Below are 20644 nucleotides of genomic sequence, written 5' to 3' on the forward strand. Positions count from 1 at the left end.
GTTTCTGCCACTATATGATTATTTCATGATATTGGTACCAAAATGTTCATCAATCAAGAAATATGGTTTTGGTATGCCTTCCAGGGATGAAAATCCTGAAAAGGAGCTGGTGTAGTCTGATTAGTCTCAAAATGTTGCCTAATTGGGTAGCTTTTGGTGTTTCTGCCACTGTATCTCAACTGAGGCTAACATTTGTTATATTATATTGGTAAAATTAAGATCAACAATGTTGATAGATTAATTTGGGTCAGCATTTTGCTCATGAAAATCCCAAAATGTGGCAGCTACAGTCTGATGGGTCTCAAAATATTACCAAATTGGTTTTTATTTGTGTTTCTGCCACCATATCTCAACCAGGAGTGGTGCTTATTTAAGGCGGCTACGCCGCTGTATATTTCAGGGAAAGTTTTCCAGCTCACCACCAGCTAGTTAATATCACCTACAATCAGATCCCCCACAAACAGCAGGACAAAGGGTGCCAATCAAAACGTTGTAGCATGAGCCCTGGAGGCTTTTACCGGCGTCACTGACGGCGGGCGCGGAGCTGACAGAGCTGCTGTACTGCAGATGCGGAGGCACATTGCCGACCCTCTGGCTTCTGGGCTCACCCACACCTGCATCCGCCAGCTCCTCCTCCGCTTTGCTTAGCTCAACAGCCAGGCCCAGCTCAAAATAGATACTGCTTGATTATTGATTTGTGATGCAGGGTTTTTCTAGGATCACCAACAAAATTGTTGCACTCAAACCCCCCTCGATACTGAGGAAGGTGCTCTGTAAACTGCAAAGTAGATTATTCTCATGAAAGAACTCTAGCACCCCAATATTGTGAGATTTACAATGTCATCCAAGCAAGATCAAACTGATACTCATCTTTGTGTCCATGTATCTTGATCAAAGTAACATGATTACTCATGGTGGACATGGCGTTCTGGAGGCCCTGGCTGTACAAATTTTTATGTATCAGGTGGGGTCCTGTCTCTTTAAAATAGAAATTTCTCATTCTCCGCATCTAAATTCTGCTGTCCACTTGACCAAATCCTGAAATTCAATTCTTTTTGTCACAAAAATCATGTGCTTCATCTCAGGACTTAAAAACTGAAAGTTTGCTTATTGATAAATGTGGAAATCTGAAGCCCGCTTGTGACTTTACGGAGTCATGTTTAAGCACCATTGAATAGCTCCCCAGCCCTCCAAGTGCAGCTGGTGACCATGGGCATACTCCTCTGGACACCGTACACCCCCTCCTGCCAGATCTTGTGCAGACAGGCTGGTGAGCCACCGGGGCGCTATGGAGCTCCGCTTGGTGCTAGGCCGGAGGCAGCGCTGGGAGGGGAAAAAGGTGCTCTGGGAGCTGCCCTTACGAATTGTCCGGATGAGTTGTATGTATTCAAAGTAATAGCTTTGGGGAAGTGGTTTTGAGTTGTTTCTCTGGGGTTTAGATCCGCGGCGGCGGTTGGTTTTTTTTTTGTAGGATTCTTGATGGGGAATTGGACTCTTGGAAGGGGCTCTTGATGATTTGGACTCAGAAAAAGATTGATAATATTGATAACCCCTGACTTGGATCAGAACAGGATGCTATGGCCTCCCATCCTCCAAGTTCACCCGGAAATTTGATTCCTGGAGGCCTGTGACAAGCATGTCATAATCTCCTCACGCGCCGTGCGCGCGGACTACACAACCAAACCAAACACAAGAGAAGAAGAGGGAAAGAGAGTAAAACAAGATAAAAAAAAAAAGTTCAGAAGAAGGAAACCAGAAATGAAACTGAAGAAGAGCTAAGAAAAGGAGAGAGAGCCAAAATCTGAGATATGAGAGGAAAGAAAATAAACAAGAGCCAGAGAAGAGAGCAGGGGGAAGAAAAGCAGAAACAACACACAAAAAAAAAGAAATAAACCCGCAGACAACTCTGTGTTAGGACCAAGAAAGAAGAAGGAGAGAGGGGAGCTGAGAGGGCTTGAGAAGATGAATCTTGAGGGTTGGATCTTGAGGCTTGAGGATTTGGGGCTTGAGTCTTGATGCTTGCTGAGTATCTTGATGATCTTGCTGGCGGCGGTGATGCTCCTGACTAGCTGACCACAAAATGGGTCACCACAGCGCTTGGCAGGATCTAGATGGAGCTGTTAATGGAACGTAACCAGCCCATCCTGCCACCCTCTTTGATGTTCTTGTTAATCTGGGTTGATCAAAATGTGTTTTATCTTTCAAGGAGAACTGTTTTGTGTACAACTCAAATTCTTCCCAATCCTCTTGTGCCTTCCTGCATCTGTTCTTCTGTATACTTGTTTTATTTGCCCACATTCTTTGGTAGGCACTTCTATTTCTACTGGATTTGTGCCTTCTGTTTTATGTATGATGATGTTGTGAGTGATTAGATTTTGAATGAATCCAAACTCTTGAGCATGCTCAAATTTCAAGAACTGATGGTCAGGAAGGGGCTTAGCATGATCTTCCCCAAACCAAACAGTTTCCAGATTTTTTGCAGATTGCCTTTATCTTGCAGGGTTGACCACATTGAAACCCAAGATAAACAGATTATTTGAATATTTGATCTGGGGAAAAATGAGTTTTGTCCCTTTTTTCCTTTGGCTACACCAGGAAAAATCAGTAGTCATTAGATGACAACTGACATGACGCCTGCTCCAGCTGGCTATCCAGCCTCTAGTGCAATTTTCACCAGCTGCTCCTCAGCTTTGTCCCAGGCACAGCTGCTGCTCAGCCTTGGCCCGGGCCCAGCTGCTGCTCAGCCTTGGCCCGGGCCCAGCTGCTGCTCAGCCTTGGCCCGGGCCCAGCTGCTGCTCAGCCTTGGCCCGGGCCCAGCTGCTGCTCAGCCTTGGCCCGGGCCCAGCTGCTGCTCAGCCTTGGCCCGGGCCCAGCTGCTGCTCAGCCTTGGCCCGGGCCCAGCTGCTGCTCAGCCTTGGCCCGGGCCCAGCTGCTGCTCAGCCTTGGCCTGGGCCCAGCTGCTGCTCAGCCTTGGCCTGGGCCCAGCTGCTGCTCAGTCTTGGCCCGGGCCCAGCTGCTGCTCAGCCTTGGCCCGGGCCCAGCTGCTGCTCAGCCTTGGCCCGGGCCCAGCTGCTGCTCAGCCTTGGCCCGGGCCCAGCTGCCCCTCAGTTTTGGCACAGGACAAGCCACTGCTCAGCCTTTGCCTGAGTAAGAAAGGGCGTTGATAAACACACACCCGTCCCCCGGGGGCACACCCACGCCCACACCCTTTGAAAAGGGCGTGTGGGACCGCACGCCCTTTATCAAGGACGTGCACGCCCCTGTATGGGCGTGCGAGGGCGTGCACGCCCCCACATAGGCGTGCACTATGCCTGCTCGCCGGGAGCCCCTCGGCGGGCAGGTGCAAGTATACCTGCTCGCCGAGAGCCCCTCGGCGGGCAGGTCCAGATCCCACCTCGCCGAGAGCCTCTCAGAGAGCAGGTATACATGCACCTGCCCGCCAAGGGGCTCTCGGTGAGCAGGCTCGGCGGGTAGGTGTATGTATCCCTGCTCGCCGAGAGCCTTGCCTGCTCGCCGAGAGGGATAACTCTTGGCGAGCAGGTATACAAACACCTGCTTGCCAAGGGCCCCTCGGCGGGCAGGTGCATGTATACCTGCTCGCCGAGAGAAATCCTTGGCGAGCAGGCATACAGATCCCACCTCGCCGAGAGCCTCTCGGCGAGCAGGTATACATACACCTGCCCGCCGAGCTTGCTCACCGAGAGGCCCTCGGCGGGCAGGTGCATGTATACCTGCTCGCCAAGTGAAATCCTCGGCGAGCAGGCATACAGATCCCACCTCGCCGAGAGCCTCTCGGCGAGAAGGTATACATAAAACTGCCCACCGAGCCTGCTCACCGAGAGCCCCTCGGCGGGCAGGTGCATGTATACCTGCTCGCCGAGAGAAATCCTCGGCGAGCAGGCATACAGATCCCACCTCGCCAAGAGCCTCTCGGCGAGCAGGTATACTTGCACCTGCCCGCCGAGGGGCCCTTAGCGAGCAGGCTCGGCGGGCAGGTGTTTGTATACCTGCTCGCCGAGAGTTATCCTTCTCGGCGAGCAGGCAAGGCTCTCGGCGAGCGGGGATATGTATGCCTGCTCGCCGAGAGGTGTATGCCTGCTCGCCGACGATTTCTCTCGGCGAGCAGGTATACATGCACCTGCCCGCCAAGGGGCTCTCGGTGAGCAGGCTCAGTGGGCAGGTGTGTGTATACCTGCTCGCCGAGAGGCTCTCGGCGAGGTGGGATCTCTATGCCTGCTCGCCGAGGATTTCACTTGGCGAGCAGGTATACATGCACCTGCCCGCCAAGGGGCTCTGGGTGAGCAGGCTCGGCGGGCAGGTGTATGTATACCTTCTCGCCGAGAGGTTCTCGGCGAGGTGGGATCTGTATGCCTGCTCGCCGAGGATTTCTCTCGTCAAGCAGGTATACATGCACCTGCCCGCCGAGGGGCTCTCGGTGAGCAGGCTCGGCGGGCAGGTGTTTGTATACCTGCTCGCCGAGAGTCATCCTTCTCGGCGAGCAGGCAAGGCTCTCGGCGAGCAGGGATACATAAACCTACCCGCCGAGCATGCTCACCGAGAGCCCCTCGGCGAGCAGGTGCATGTATACATGCTCTCCGAGAGGTTCTTGGTGAGGTGGGATCTGTACCTGCCCGCCGAGGGGCTCTCGGCGAGCAGGTATACTTGCACCTGCCTGCCAAGGGGCTCCCGGCGAGCAGGCACGGTGTGGCGGCGTGCACGCCCTCGCACGCCCATACAGGGGCGTGCACGCCCTTTGACTCGCACGCCCTTGAAAAAGGGTGTGCGGTCCCACGCGCGCTTTTCGAAGGGCGTGGGCGTGGGCGTGCCCCCGGGGGACGGGCGTGCGTTTATCAACGCCCGTTCTTGCTCAGGCAAAGGCTGAGCAGTGGCTTGTCCTGTGCCAAGACTGAGGGGCAGCTGGGCCTGGGCCAAGGCTAAGCAGCAGCTGGGCCAAGGCTAAGCAGGAGCTGTGCCTGGGACAAAGCTGAGGAGCAGCCTGTGAAAATTCTAGAGGCTTCAGCTGTGCCAAAATGGGCACTGAGCTGTGTGCCAGCCAGCCCTGCACTAGCAGATGGAGTAGCTTGGTAGCTGAAACCAGAGCTGTGTTATGTCAGTTGTCATCAACTGACTACTTTTTTTTCCTGGTGCTATTAGCCAAAGAAAATGATGCATTTTTCTTTGGCTAAAAGCCAAAGGACAGCGGAGCTGGCCAGGCCAGCTCCACTGGAGCTGGTGCGCTGGCTAGCGCTGGCTGGCGCTGGCTGGCGCTGGAACATACCAATACAATGTACATACCAATATGTATCCGCTACTTACCAACACATATCCAATACGTATCTGATACATATCTGATACGTATCCGATACATACCAATACGTATCCAATAAGTATCCAATACATACCAATACGTATCCAATACATACCGATACGTATCCGAGACATACCGATACGTATCCGATACATACCAATACGTATCCAATACAGTGTACTATACACCTTGCCAAGTTTTTTTAAAAAAAACTGCCCTAACCCCTAACCCCTAACAAACCCGCCCCCTAACCCCCAAATGGGGCATGGGGGCAGTGGGAATTGAACCCGCAACCTTGCTGTCAGGAGGTTGCTGCAAACCACTAGGCTAACAACCATTGGATGCGCCACCCAGGTTTTGTGGCTAGGTTTCTATGAACTCAGCTCCGCCTATGGATTTTTTATGGTAGACTTAAGCGCTCATCAGCCAAGTTGAGGGGGGTAAGATGGAGCCAGCAGGAGTGTGCAGGGATTCAACGGTTACACCTGGATTGGGTGTGGGAAGAATGGTGATGGTAGCAGTGGTAAGCGGCAAAAATCAAGGCGGTGGCGATGTGCAGTACAGTCTTTGGCAGCAAGTGGTGGGTGGAATTGACAAGTATTTAAGGGAGGGATTTGAAGCCATTTTTCCCCCCAGGGGATCTGGTTTTGTCCTACCCCCTCCCTGGGAGCCTCCTAATTGCTTGGTTAGGTCCTCCCTGGACTAAAGAATGCATCCGGTTACTCGCCACAAGTACAAGTACTTGCCCAAAAATTCTCAAATCCTGGACACCCACACCCCCACCTGCACCCGCAAGCGCAGGAGGGGGCAAGTACTGGCGGGTGTGAAAACCTTTTTGCCGCAAAAGCGGTTCACCAGAATCTCATTGCAGGCATGTACATTGTAATCAGCATGTATTCTTCTACTTTTAATTTATCTTTGCCCTGATTTCTCCTTTGTTTTCTTGTTGTTTTTCCTTTTATCTAGCTTCCATTTGTACAGAAGCCCCTGCTTAATCTTACCATTTCTCAAATAAAATGCCACTTTCATTCCTCTAGTGACTGACCGTGCGCTGTCAAAGAAACGTAGTCCCTGCCAAAGCTAAATGATTGCTCCACGTCAACGGTGGTTGCTGTTGAAGACGCAGGCCAATTAGTGTGAAAATTTGGTTTAGGTTATCTAGATAATAATATTGTACCTGGAAGGCTCAGCACATCCAGTGCCATCTGGAGCAGCCCTCCGTGAATATTACCGGCGCTTTGTTGTTGCTTCCACCATTTGAGGGGACTTACTGGCCTTCTTTCTTTGGTCAGAGCCAACCCTCCAGAAAGCCAAATTTGAAGAGGATTGGTGAGGCTGGTTCCCCCGCGGGCTTTGGAAGCCTTGATCAACCCCGCAAGGACACCTGTTGTGGGCTAGTTTATATCATGTTAGCTTGAACGTACAAAAAACATGGAATAACAGGAAAACATTACCTGGGAATCTCGTCGACTGGGTGGCTGGCTTGTGGTTGGCTGAGTTTCAGGTTTGCAATAAGTTTCTCACATCTCGCAGGTGAGTCTCATTGCCTCGCTGATCCACTAGGGCTTCCATTTGGCTAGGTTAAAATACTTGTCTTTGAATGAAGGGTGAAGAACTGCAACAAGACAAAACTGTCAGTAAGGTGCTTTGGGGAAGAAATACAAAGAATAGCTTACCCAGAGCAACTCGGTATGATGGGGAGCAGTTGGTGAGAGTGCAATACTTATTTGTTAGCTGCAGACCTGCCCGACAGGCGTTCCTTAAAGCTGGCAGGTATTTTTCTCGCTTATCAGGAATTGCAGAAGAAAAGTGACCGGTGATCTGTTTGATGAAGACCACAATTTCTGATATCCTAGCGGAACCGCCAGTTGCTGGGTGATATTGTAGAAGGATTGGAGGACCTCCAAAAGGTCTCTGGCTAAATTGAGATTGTTCTTGTTGATGCAAGAGTCGCGGGAGGGGCCATGATGTTTATCTTTCTGCCAGTCAATACTAACAAAACATTGATGATATTAGGGAGGTGTTATTTGTACTAGAGGCTAAGGCGGCTTCGCCGCTGCAAATCTCAGGTACAATTTCCAAGGAAAGAGCAAACAATGTCAAGTTGATAGGTGGACCCTCATATCCTCTTTTGTGAATGAAAGTTCAAGTTTGTTCTCAAAAAAAGTGGCAAAGGCACATTCAAGCCAAATTGTACTAAATCCCTTGGCAGTTTGATTTTTTCCAGCAAAATTTGTAACCACCAATCTGCAAATTCACATGCAAGAAATGGTGCATTCTCTGTGCTACAGAAACTGTAGCACATCTTTGCTCTTCTGTACTGTGTCCCAAGGTGTGACCAGACTACCATGCACTGTGCCCACAGTCAACATGATGCAAGCCAATTTGATCTCTGTTCTGATCAACTGATTATTTGTGCATTCTATGTTCACACATGGGTACCTCAAGTGGCACATGTAACTGAGAAGGAAAATTAGGAATTCCAATTTGCAAAAACAAAATATTGGTTTAGAAAAAAAAGTTAATTTATTATTACTGAAGGTGTTCGCTAAAAAAGGGGTTTTAATGTTGAAGAGATCCGTGTCAGTAAAACGGAGGCGGGGAGATTCAAGTGAAGGGTGGGTACAATGATGAGGGTACATAGTGCATGGCGGGGTGGGTGAGGTGCTCGGCCTTTCTAAGGGAGTAGAAATAGATGCACCTGCGATTGCGGACGCCAATGCCTGTGAGTCCACACGTGTCCGCCTGGGCATAGTCGGCAGACATCAGAGAGGTGTTGGCAGTTTGGTTGGCTGACAAGGTCGTAAAGGAGAGCTTGGAGGACATGATGCTCCAATGAACATCCAAAAAACACTGCCTTCCTTGACTACCTTGGGCTTTGTCCTTGACTGTCTCAGGCTTTGTCCTTTACTGTCTTGGGCTTCGTCCTTGACTGTCTCGGGCTTCTTGTATCCGGCGCCGCGACACCCACCAACTGCTCGCCGTCCGGATAGTTCCGCGCGCAAGCTTGGGGAGAGACTGAGACGCTTCCAAGATGCGTGTGAGGCTCGCAAGGGAGATTTCAGCAAGCTTGGGGTAGCACATACTCCTTCCGCCTGTTTCAGACAGTACAGCTAGCTGTTTTTGTCGCGACTGAGGCTTGGTATTGTCTTCTGGAAGCTCTGGAAGGGAGCTGCAGTGATAGATTGAATGCGGGCAAGGAGGAAGCATACATTAGCCTTGCACCATTCTTCGAAGTACAAATGAAACACATCAATCCTGTTCATTCAATCTCAAATTTTCAAATAGCACTATTCATCCTGTAGGATGTGCCAATTTAATGGTGGTCTTCTCGACCACCCTGCCGATCCAGCCTTTTCTTTACTGATCAAGCCACCATTACCGGCTCCACTGGAGGAGTACTTCTGTTGGGCTTCCTTGAAACTTCCCTCCATCCTCTCGATCATCTTTTTCATTACACTTGAATGTTTACATGGATGGACTGAGGCCAGATTCAGCCCATTCAGATGCGGAAAGGGCTCGATTGTCATCGTATTCTGCGCATTGCCTGACAAAATATCTACAAACATTTGGGATGGCGTTAAGGGTCTTTTGTGTTCATTGTAGCCCATTAACCACATTCTGTGTGTTTGATAGTATCTAAATACAGATTCAGATATTGATTTCAGTTAAAATTATGTGGCACAAAACACACCTCCTTTAATAGTGAATATGAAGGACAAGACTTACTTGTCATAAGTGATCAGACAGTCATAGTTACAAATGCTGACGAGGTTACTGGGGTTGTTTTGTCCAATTTCGGTCTGTTGGTTAGCAGCAGCTTGAGTGCTTGCTGTTGCATCATCCTCAGCCTTGACGACCCCACCAGCATCACCCAAGTCATCATCCATATCTGGGATGTCATCTAGATTGGGTACGGCTTCCTCAGCGTTATTCGACGGATCCGGATTACGGCCGGCTCCGGTATTAGCTGACAAGGAGAGCGAGTTGACGTTATGGTCTAGATTGGGGATTTCGCTGATATCATGGGCGGCAGATTGGGTCGCTTTTGATCATCTGGGCAATCCAATATTTGGGGTTGATTTTTTGATTGAGGTGGAATGGGGGCAAATGTGAGGTTAACACAGTATCAGATGGCTGTGATCACAGAAGAAGTCAAGAGCTCACGTCAAGTGGTATGTGTCACCGCCCATTCTTTATCATCTGCTCCAACTGCGCCTTCGGCAGCAAAGCTCATCATCGTCTCTGCGTCTTCATCTTTGTCGGTGTAGACCATCTGAGAAGCCCTACGCAAGCAAGCCACTTTGATTTCACAGAAGAATGATTTTCAAATGGTATAAATATTCTTTGCTCCTGAGCTGTTGTTTCAACAGTTGGAGGTTGATACATACCATTTTGAGAGATGAAGTACTGTTTATTCTTGAGCAGGAAGTCTCGTCGATTGGTTCCATCGCCTGCTTCCCAAGACCAGGTCGGAAATTTGTAGCACAAAAAATCGCCGGCTGCCGCGAACTCCTCTGAAAACATCCCGAGATTTTAATGTGAGAATTGAATGGTGTGAGGAAGTTGCCAATTGAATATAACTTGAGACTTAACTGGTGTGATTCAACCATGTTCTTTGAATTTGGATTCTCTCAGGACTGGTGCGAGATAGTCCCTGACAGCCCAGAAGTGAGTTTGGGTGAACTGCTGGAAGGACTGCATTCTTATTCTGGAGATATGCTTGTATTGTTGGTCTTCGTCTCCGTCGTGATAAAGGAGGGTGGGCAAAAGAGGTGGCGAGGGAGGGGCCGAGTCCCAGGGATCAGATGAATGTAGGGAGAAAAGACGATGAGGGCGTCAGTGGCACAGAGAAGAAGCTGTTGCCATTCTCATCTGCCTAGCCAGACCACGGCCACCAAAACATTGGGTTTGGTTAGGTAACAGGACCAAGTTCTCTTGAGGGCCAGCTATACCAAACATTGTGGGCGCATACATAGATGGTTGAGGTGCCCGTGCGAGCAGTTGATCAGGAGACGACCGAAAAAAAAACTGTGTATGATATTGGGGGTCCGTTTGCCTAGAGTTTTTGGTTGGTGTTTGGTGGATTTTCAGCGAAGCAAACCGCGTTTCCTGCCTTTGCTGTACATACATATTAGGGGGGTTCACAATAGGATAAAAGTAAAATTTTAGAGTCAATTTTAAGGTCTTTATCAACAAATTTTTAAAAATCTGGCAAGGTGTACAGGACTGGGTATCCCCTGAGAATCAGAGCAACATCTTTATTTTTTAAAAAGTTGTTCATAAAGGTCTTAAAATTAGCTCTAAAGTTTTATTTTTATCCTATTGTGATTGGTGGTGGTGTTTGTTCCATGGCGGTGGTGTTTTTGCCATGGCAGTGTTGGTGGCGTTGTTGTTGTGAAACCAGCGGTAAGTCCAAGTCAAAGCCAGAGGCCCCGCGGGGGCTCGGCTATATAAAACCGCGAGCTGGCCAGTCAGGTTCTCCCCCCAGGCGCATCCGTTTTTGCTGTAATTCCAGCTGGCGGTGCGTCTCATGCTCTCCCGCTGCTTCATATGCATTTGTACAGCCTGGGGGGTTAAAGAGCTGGCCCCCACTTAGCAGATTGCCACTGCGCTGCTGGGGGCCTTCCTTACATACTGTTTGACCCATCCGGTGAGTTGGGCGGCAGTATGGGCCTGGGTGCAGCAGCTTTGGCTGGTGTTGGGCTAGGTTGTGTTTTCTGTGGAGGCTAACCTCAGATAGGGGAAGACTTTTTTGCTTTTTTGTGATTAAAAGATAGGGAAAACCCTTTCTTTGTTGTTTTGTGGATAAAAAATAGGGGAAACCCTTGAATTTTTTTTCCACAAAACTCTGGTTTTAATAGACTTGGATTTCTGGGAAGAGAAATATACACTAACATGGCTGCCGAGCATCTTAAGATACTTACCAATTGCAAAAGAGTTGATTTCCACCTTGTCCTCATGTCCTGGGGAATGCTGTGTGGCTTCAAACACTCTTTCTCCTGACAGAGCTCAACAAAAAGAACGTTTGAATTTGGGGACTTCTTTAGATTGCAAGAAATAGCTTGAAACTGATCAAACCAGTTCATATGTTAGTAAAACTGAAAAGTGAGGTAGATAGACAAGGGTGACTGACCTTAGCAAGTTTTTCTTTTCAGGATTGGGAAGTGTATCAATCATTGTCCTCTTCATCACTCAACTCTTCAACATCCTCATCTTTGAGCTCAATCTCTTCCTTGTCAATGAGCTTTGCCACCAGCGGGTTATTTGCAGGAGGTCCTTTGGCTTCCCCAAACGCAGTTTCATCTTCAGATTCACTCATATCTTCTGTTATCCTAGGTAGGTGCCCAAAGAATTAACATTTCATCAATGATCACCACCACCAATTGCAATGAGAAGAACATGAGAAACACACAATTTTATTTGGTCCTCTGGATTGTCGAACTCCTCGTAATTTTCTGAGTCTTCTTCAAGAGATGCAAGCCTTTTTTTTTCTTGTGGCTTCCAAAAGGTTGCAAAATGACCTGAGCAATTGAATTTAAAATGTGAGTAAAACACCGTATCCATTGCGGTTCACCTTTAAATCAAGGCCAATGAAAGCTTCCGACTGTATCAATCATTTTCTGGTTGTTGGTAGCGTTATCAGTTACAATCCCACAGATCTGTGAGAGAAATAATTGAATAAGACATAGAATAGAAGCTAAAGAAAGAAAAAAAAATGGAATAATGGTGCTTACCTTGTCCTTCAACCCAAACTTTTCAGCAATTGCCTGGACTGTTTGAGCAAGATACTCACCCATGTGACTTTTTTTGAGTCTGACAAATTCCAGAGGCATGGCCTCCAAATTAACCCCAATATTGTCTCCTTCAAGCTTGACCAAGCGGTAAATCACGGTTCCTAATATGTCAAACCCATTCGGGGACTGCCAGGCATCAAGACCTCAATACATCGCACCCTTGTGATTCTTTAAATAGAAAAATAGTCAGCCCAATGAAACAGGTGAGGAAGAAGAAATCAACAACCTTGAGAGATTCTATGAAAGACTCCTGCATGGCCATGTATAATCAACCAATATCTTTAGATACTACCTTATCTCTTGGTAGATTTTGTATGACAAATGGGTGCAGAATTGCTTTGTGTGAAAGTTCCCAACAGCTGAAAATGGGTGGGCCGCTTCCACACACCAGATTTCGCAAAGCTGTGGTACCTATTGCATTGTGAAAATCAGTTCAATATGCATAAAAGGGATTGATCCAAGAAGAAGAAGAAGCCGCTGTAACCTCTTGCGCATCAGCATTGCCTGTGCCAGAAATACCCAGAGCTGCAAGGCTTTGCAATTCTGATTCCTTCACCTTCTTCATACAAGTTGCAACATGCTTAGAGAGATTGCTGGGTGAAGTGTCATAAATTGGACAGTTGATGTTGTTGCTGCAGCTGGAAAAAAAAATGTAGTTTGAAAGATGAAAGGGAATGAAGTAGGTGATAGTCCGACTTTAATATGGTTTTCATGGATGAAAATCCCAAAATGAATCTGGTATAGTCTCATTAGTCTCAAAATATTGCCTGATTGACGTAGTTTTCTGGTGTTTCTGCCACTGTAATACCTGTATCTCAACTGGGGCTAACATTTTTTTCCTGATATTTGAACTACTAGAGGCCAAGGCGGCTGCGCCGCTGCAGATGTCATGGCAAGTGTCAGGCCAACTCTGGTTGGCTGAGATAATGAAGATGGTACCATGGTAATATCTCATAAATGTTTGCTGTGTTTCCCCTTCACCTACCAGTAACAGCGGTGCACTACCAATAATCAAATTATCTCCCAAAACCCACATGACCATTTTAACTATGGCATCATTGAAAACTTTTTGATGTCTGTAACCTCAAATTGTTTTACTACTTGATCTCAATTTGATGACATTTTTTTATGCACATAATGTAAAGTGTAAGGCAAGCTCACACTTTCAATGCCAGTTTCTGCAATTCCAGCCATCCTTACCCCAGAAATTGGCCCAATTGAGGTGTTCCTTCCTGTTAAATCGGTTGATTGACAAGAAAAATTTCATGATTACACTGGGAATTCAGTTCAAATCAGCATTGCATGTACCTTGTGTGCATTGCCTCAGGCCATAAACTTATTCAAATTTAATTTTGTGATTTGATTAATTCAAAACTTGAGCCAAATTGGCTCATTTCTTGTCGGGTTTTGGGGATTTGGCTACAGCACTGCCTTGATTTATCTTCCTGTTGTTTCCTTTTGACTGTAGCTGCCTGTTTGAACCCCCTTTTACAGTAGGAAGGCCCTAACACTTCACAATTACCAATTGCAAAAGAGTGATGTTATGGTAATGATTGGTCAATTGATCTCCATCACAACAGTTTTTTTTTACAAAAAAACTTCATTTTAAGCCTCATTGTACACTGCATTTAGTTTGTTTTTAGGGGCACTTTATGTATTCTTCATGTGACAAGATCACAAAATAGAGGTGAGATTGTCCGGCAAGAGAAGAAACTGTGATTTGGAGGAGAGCGAGAGAGATGTATAAATATGCAATGAAGCAGAAGGGGTGGGAGGATCAAAGCAGGCCGGCAGTATTGGTTGCGAGTCCCAAAAATTTGAGTTCATGCAGGAGCACGTTAGGCTGGATCTTAATGGCATCGCCGAGGGCCAACAAGACCTCATAGGTGGGGCCAAGGGTGCGGAGTTGGAGGCTCGAGAGGACATTTTTGGTCCGGATCACTTGGTTCTTGAGGATCGCCGCGAGCTCTTGGTTGGTTGAATCCAGCCGGATCGGGTAGATCAGCAGATTGCCGTTCAGGCGCTTTGACTTCAGACAATTCTACTCACCCCCACTCCCCCGGAACCGTCCGCTAGCTTACTCGGCGGGTTTGGCGAGCTGGGGCTGAAGCTTAAGGGCGCATTCGCCATTGCTAGGAGGGAGGAAGGGAGGGGGGCTTATCAGCCTTGAGTCTGACAATCAGTGCAGCCAACTGTATGATATGATTGACGTCCAACATTCTGGCCCCACGTCTCTTGGCGGTGCTCGCGGGCTTTGTGACGCTCGGAAAAAGGGGAAGTACATATACACAAATGAAGGCAGGAGAGAGGACGCGCAAGGAGGGTTTCGTGGTTATACAACTGGCGGGGGGCATTCATGGAGAGATGGGGATCTTTTATGCCGAGGCCAGACTCTTGGGGGGATCGGACGCAGGCTCCCCGGTCCGAGTCTAAGAAAAAACAGACAGTCGGTCAGTGGAGGGAGAGAAGCAGAGGGGAATGAGTGGCGGCGGGTGAGACTGACAACATAACAGGCATGTGCGCCGCCGTCGACCATAAAGTCTGTGCCGGTCACATAGCTGCTGTCCTCGCAGGCAAGGAACAATGCGCCCCGGGCCTGCTCAACTGCCTCGCCTAACCGGCCCATTGGCAGATGGAACACCCTGCGCTCGCGCTTCTTGGGAGTGTTCAAAAAGTCCATTCGCAGGGCTGTTTGGCGACCGCTTCCGGGTGTTAGCTTTTGCTCGAAACGTCATCATCTGGGCCCGAGCAACTCACGCGTGCGAAGAGGACCTCTACATGGCAGAGAGGAGAGCCGGTGAGGTGGCGTCTTTGCAGTGGCTGTAGCTCGAGCAGTACTCACGGACAAAGCACATTCACTTGGATCCCGTCTCGGGCGTGGACCATCGCCAGTTCTCAAGTCATCGCCAACACGGCGCTCTTGCTTGCGGTATCTGGAACCATGTTGAAAATATCAGTGGACCATGGCAGTGATGAGAAGGATGAACAAGAGATGTTAGTGCGCACAAGCGAGTTGGGGAGTGGCGGCGCCGAGCTTGGCCACAAAGCTGGCCGTGTTGATGATGCTTCTGCCCGGCTTCAGGCCCTTGCTCTCATCCACGGGGTTAGCGAGCATTGCCTGGATGCCATACTTGCAACCCCACCAGACCCCTTTGCAGTTCACACGCATCGTGAGGTCCCAGATCTTCTCCTCCGTCTGGACGGCATCCGAGTCGTCGGGATGCATGATCACCGCACTGAATGTCCCAAGACCTTCAGCTTGCATGATCGGCCGCTCTCGGGTCAGGAGAGCAAACATATTTGTTAAAGATCACGTCCAAGCGGCCGCCCACCTTGACAGCCTTGATGTGGGTGGCGGGAGATACGGGTATGAGGCATTGTCAGGCTGGGGGCAAGTTGGCGTGGTGGCGGGAGGCTAGGGGGTGGTTATGACGGATTGGTTGGGGGCGGAGGGAGGGGTCGCAATGGGTGTGGGTTGGGCGGCGGAATAAAGCTAAGTTGTCATGGAGTGGTAGTGGCTGCTGAGGCAATGGGTTGGCATGGAGGTGTGGAGGAGGCTGGTTGAGGTGGAAACGAGGTGGTTGGTGGTTATTGCCTGGGTGACTGGATGGATTGATAGGTGCAAGTAGGGTGGTTGGTGGTGAGTGCGGGCATCAAGGAGGGATGAAGGTGGGGGCCAGTGGCTATAAGAAGGTGTGCGGACTGGTTGGTTAATCCCCAGGCAACTCCCAAAGCTGTAATTCCAGCCAAGGGGTTGTCTCACCACCGTCCGCTGTTGCAATTGCGCAGTCCGGCGGTGGATATTCGTGGACCCCCCTGTGCTTTAGGGCTGGGGGTCTTCTTCCCAACACTTTTTGACCCTGCTAGACAGGGATGGGTGTTGGGCCACGGTGTGTCAGCTTGCTGCGCTGGGTGGCTGGGTGCGGGCTGGTTTTTTTGTAGCAATTTGTGTGCATTCTTTTTGTTTTTTGGGTTTTTGTGGCAAGATTTATTGTTTGTTGTTTCTGTGGTTTGTAAAAGGGGAAACCCTTGATTTTTTTTTTTTTTTTTTGGCTACTTTGTAGGGTGAACCCTTGAATTTTTTTTGTACAAACCTGAGGCTTTAATATACTTGGATTAAGATAAGCAATGTTGAGAAAGTGATTTGGGTCAGCTTTTGCCCATGAAAATCCCAAAATGTGGCAGCTACAGTCTGATGTGTTTCAAAATATCACTAAATTGTTTTTTTTTTTGTGTTTCTGCCACTATATTTCAATAGGGAATGGTGATTATTTCATGATATTGGTACCAAAATTTTCATCAATTACAAATGATGATTTTGGTATGCCTTCCAGGGATGAAAATCCCAAAAAGGAGCTGGTGTAGTCTGATTAGTCTCAAAATTTTGCCCAATTGGGTAGCTTTGGGTGTTTCTGCCACTGTATCTCAACTGGGGCTAACATTTCTTTCATGATATTGGTACCATTAAGATAAGCTGCAATGTTGAGAGAGTAATTTGGGTCAGCCTTTGCCCATTCACATCCCAAAATGTGGTAGCTACAGTCTGATAGGTGGTCTCAAAATATCACCAAATTGTTTGTTTTTTTGTGTTTCTGCGGCTACATCCCAACAGGGAATGGTGATTATTTCATGATATTGGTACCAAAATGTTCATTGATTTCAAAAGATGGATTTGGTATAGCTTTGAGGGATAAACAATACCCCAACTTGATTTTTCAACATTAATTTTGATCATTCTTGCACCAATATAATCATGTAACAATAAACATTCCCCATTGAGATATAGTGACAGAAACACCCAATTAGGTGATACTTTGAGACTTGTGAGAGGCTACCACATTTTGCCATGTTTGTGGGAAAAGGCTGATTCAAATTAACCTATTAAGATTTCTGATCATATTTGGTCCAATATGCTGAAAAAAATGTTAAGCCCAGTTGAGATACAGTGGCAGAAACACCAAAAAACTACCCAATTAGGCAATATTTTGAGACTAATCAGACTTTAGCAGCTCCTTTTTGGGATTTTCATCCATGAAAATTCCACCATGGAGTCGCTATAGTCTGATCAGTCCCAAAATATCACCCACTTGAGCAATTTTTTGGGATTTCTGCCACTAGATCTCAATTGGTGCTAACATTTATTTCATTATATTTTTGCCGTGTACCAGTGCGGTAGAAAAGGAAGGACCTCCTGTAGGAAATGGCCAGAGCAGACCTTCTTCCACGCAAGATATTCCCAAGTAGTCGAGGGAAACTCCAAAATCAGTGTAGCATAAGCATAAAATAATTCCGCAGAAGAAAAGTAACCCATAAAGCAATAATAATAACAGTAAAATGTTGAAATAGTACAGCAAATACCGTAAAACACCGCAAGAAGTAGCCATAAAGAATGATAACCATGATAAACCATAAAAATCCATCTGCAATCACAATCTGCAGAAACGAGTAAAATTCCGCAATATAATGAACAAAAGTCCCTAAAAAGATAGCATGATAAGATCCCCCGCAGGGAGAAAACACTTCTCCCTTACATAGACAAATTTTCACTGCTCTGCTATAGAGAATGAACCAAGAAAAAACTCCGCCGCTGTGATGAACAAAAGTGGTCACTGCGTAGAAATGTCAGGACCCCGCCGCTCCAAGATGATTCCCAGGTAAAGTCGGGTGATCTGGAGAAACTCCGCTGCACAGCTCCGCTGTGTTGTAGGGCTCTGAGTGGGATAAATAAAGTAAAGCACGTAAAATAATCTAGCTCCGCAAAGTAAACAGTAAAATAAAGCTCTGCCGCATAAAGAAGATAACTCCGCCACAAAACTCCGCAACAATTGCAAGAAAACAGCCGTAAAGCCAGCGCAACCGTAACACATAAAGCAAGTCCGCAACGTAAAAACTCCGCTCTGCAATGTATGCAAAGTAAAAGAAGCACAAAAATCCGCAAAGTAAAGTAAAAGCCGTAAAAAGGAGAGTTTGTGGGGAGTATGATGATGAATCCTCCCTCCCCCACTGTGGTTTTATAGAGAAAAAGGAAGAGAACTAAAAGATATCCTCCGCCCGCCAGCTCCCACGCACGCCATCCGCTAACTCTGTTCACACACGCACACTCGTCATCCGCCAAGCGCTACACGCGCATGTCATCTGCCAAGCTCCGCTCTCACACCAACTCCTGTCGCCTCTGCCGCTGTGGTAGACGGAAAAGTGAAAAATCAAAAGTTTTTCCTCATACATATATTTACTCACCCTAGGCCTCAAGATATCACCAAATAGACCTCATAAATGAATTCTACGGCCAATTTTACCCCTAGTCACCACTGGAAGCGTCACTGGAACCCCGCAGGATTGGAAGTTACACCCTCTTGGACCCTCATGGACACGGCCAGCCTCAGTCATTAACCTGTCACACCCCTCAAGTCACCTTTCCCAAGTATATGCATATTCAGCCCTGCCAAACACATACTCTTTTCCATTCCTCCTATCTCCACTGCTTATGCAGGGGACCAACCCCATTTCCTCTGTATTTGACATGTCCCTGCTTCATTTATGCACCCCTTGCAGCTGCATGCAGTCTTCTGACCCCATTTCTGCACTCCTTGCATCAGTCTGACATCACTCATGCACCCCTTGCATGAATTACCTCTGTATTTGACATTTCCCCGCTTTGTTTATGCGCTCCTTGCATTAGTATGACATCATCTTTCATTTCTCACCCCACTTTCTGCCTGTACTTAGTATCTTCTGACACCACTTGTACGCAGCCCACCAGCTAAAATACCTCATCCAGGGTCCCCCTTGTAGCTAAAATCCCTCACATTTGTCTATATAAAGAGCTCTCTCCCCCAGTTGTTTTTCCCTCAGCTCAGTATTCCCCAGTTATTTACATACCACCCTTCACACTTACCATCACCTTCACCCATCACTACAACCCTTATATTTGCAAATAACTACTGAAATCACTCTCAAATCTCACATACCTGTCATCAAACAACTTCATCTGGAACTAGACCAGACCTATCACTTGATTAAAACTTGCCAAGCTTAGCTTGGTGGGTCTTGTTATCTGATAGTATAGAAGGGCAGAGTTTGCACCTCCATCATCCCCTTCTCCATTCAGCAAAAGGGTTTCACAACCACTTTTGAGTCTTACACCGCTTGCCTTTGACCGCTGTCAAACTCCTCTCTCTCTAGCTTCCACGCCCCTGTCTAGCCTATGATGTCAGGATCCCACACGCCGCCCTTCTGGCTACCATGGCTTCCCCCAATCACCACCTCCGCTATCCAGTCCGCGCTGGCCTGCTTAGTCTGAGTCCAGTTCCGCCGTCGAGCTCCGCGCGCCGCCGCCTTCAGTTATGCGCTCCGCTCCGCTCCATTCTGCACCGTTTCTGCATCGTTTCCGCACCGTTTCTGCACCGCCTGTGCGCCGCGCTGATTGCTCCGTGGACAATTTGACACAAGTTCCAGAATTGATCACCACACCGCATATCATAAACCAATAGAAAAAGTAATAACAAATAGAAATCCTCCTCCCATCCCACGCCAACTTTGTAACAGCTGCGCTGCTTGTAGCAACACTGGGTCGCTACGCTAACCATAGCGGTTAGCGTAGCGTAGCGCAGCGCGAATGCGCTATTTTTTAGCGTAGCGTTAGCGCAATTGCACGCATATGCGCTAACACTACGCGCACGCGGTGCGCAGCTATTTTAGCTGATAGCGTAGCGTTAGCGCAGATGCGCGCAATTGCGCTAACGCTACGCATGCAGGGCGCAAAAGAGCGCGCGCTACGCTGCGCTACAGCGCCTTTAGCGGGAAAAAAGGGCTTTTTTTCCGCTAAAAGCGGTGTAGCGCAGCGCAGCGTAGCGTAGCGACTGTAGCGGCGCGCTAACGCTAACAAAGAATTGGCGCGCTGTTAGCGCCGCTGAAAATTAGCGCAGCGTAGCGGCGCTAACAGCGCGCTAACGCTATGCAAAATAGATGGGCGCTTTTTGCCGCTACGCTAACGCGTAGCGCTGAAATAGCGTAGCGTAGCGTAGCGTAGCGTAGCGTAGCGTAGCGACCCAGTGTTGCTTGTAGCGCAGCGGGTTTTTGTGCCGCTGCACTAAACGCCGCGCGCAGCGGCCAGACCGCTGCACAAACCACTTTTTGTTTTCCTCAGAAAAAAAAAAAGACAATTTTAGTGCACTAAAAAAAGGGGTCACATAGCGCTGAACTGCTGCGCTTCAGAGGTAGCGCAGCGGTTTGTAAAAGAAGAAAGAAAATGGTTTGAATCATGTTAAAAGAGGTTTAACATGCAACTAGAGGCCAAGGCGGCTTTGCCGCTGCAAATTCAATGGCTGTCAGCCTTAGAGTCAACTCAGCTGACCTAAAGTCTGCCTTTTTCTACTTTTTACATATGAATTAAATTATATCTTTTTTATCTTAAGAGATAACCTTGTTTTGACTTCATATTTTGTTTCCTCATGCAATTTTAACCCTAGTTACAACTCATCAATTCCTTGTAACTATACTCCTTCCCTGAGTTATTGAGTTGTGACGCGCATGCGCAGTT

General features: G+C 48.0%; 3 protein-coding genes across 3 annotated transcripts; all 3 read right to left on the reverse strand.

Annotated features, from left to right (window-relative positions):
* Positions 1–8421: 8421 nt before the first annotated feature.
* Positions 8422–9835, reverse strand: PtA15_17A192 (uncharacterized protein; the record flags this gene model as incomplete). The annotated part of the gene is made up of 4 exons (XM_053164282.1): positions 8422–8566; positions 8648–8947; positions 9038–9308; positions 9700–9835. The coding sequence occupies 4 exons, from the start codon at positions 9833–9835 to the stop codon at positions 8422–8424; spliced, it is 852 nt and encodes a 283-aa protein (XP_053028265.1).
* Positions 9836–13882: 4047 nt separating this feature from the next.
* PtA15_17A193 (uncharacterized protein) lies at positions 13883–14235 on the reverse strand (the record flags this gene model as incomplete). The annotated part of the gene is made up of 2 exons (XM_053164283.1): positions 13883–14073; positions 14187–14235. 2 exons carry the CDS (start codon positions 14233–14235, stop codon positions 13883–13885), a joined length of 240 nt encoding a protein of 79 aa, XP_053028266.1.
* Positions 14236–15000: 765 nt separating this feature from the next.
* PtA15_17A194 (uncharacterized protein) lies at positions 15001–15403 on the reverse strand (the record flags this gene model as incomplete). The annotated part of the gene is made up of 2 exons (XM_053164284.1): positions 15001–15038; positions 15112–15403. 2 exons carry the CDS (start codon positions 15401–15403, stop codon positions 15001–15003), a joined length of 330 nt encoding a protein of 109 aa, XP_053028267.1.
* Positions 15404–20644: the final 5241 nt, after the last annotated feature.

Source organism: Puccinia triticina, chromosome 17A (genome assembly GCF_026914185.1).
Source record: "Puccinia triticina chromosome 17A, complete sequence".
Taxonomy (NCBI): domain Eukaryota; kingdom Fungi; phylum Basidiomycota; class Pucciniomycetes; order Pucciniales; family Pucciniaceae; genus Puccinia; species Puccinia triticina.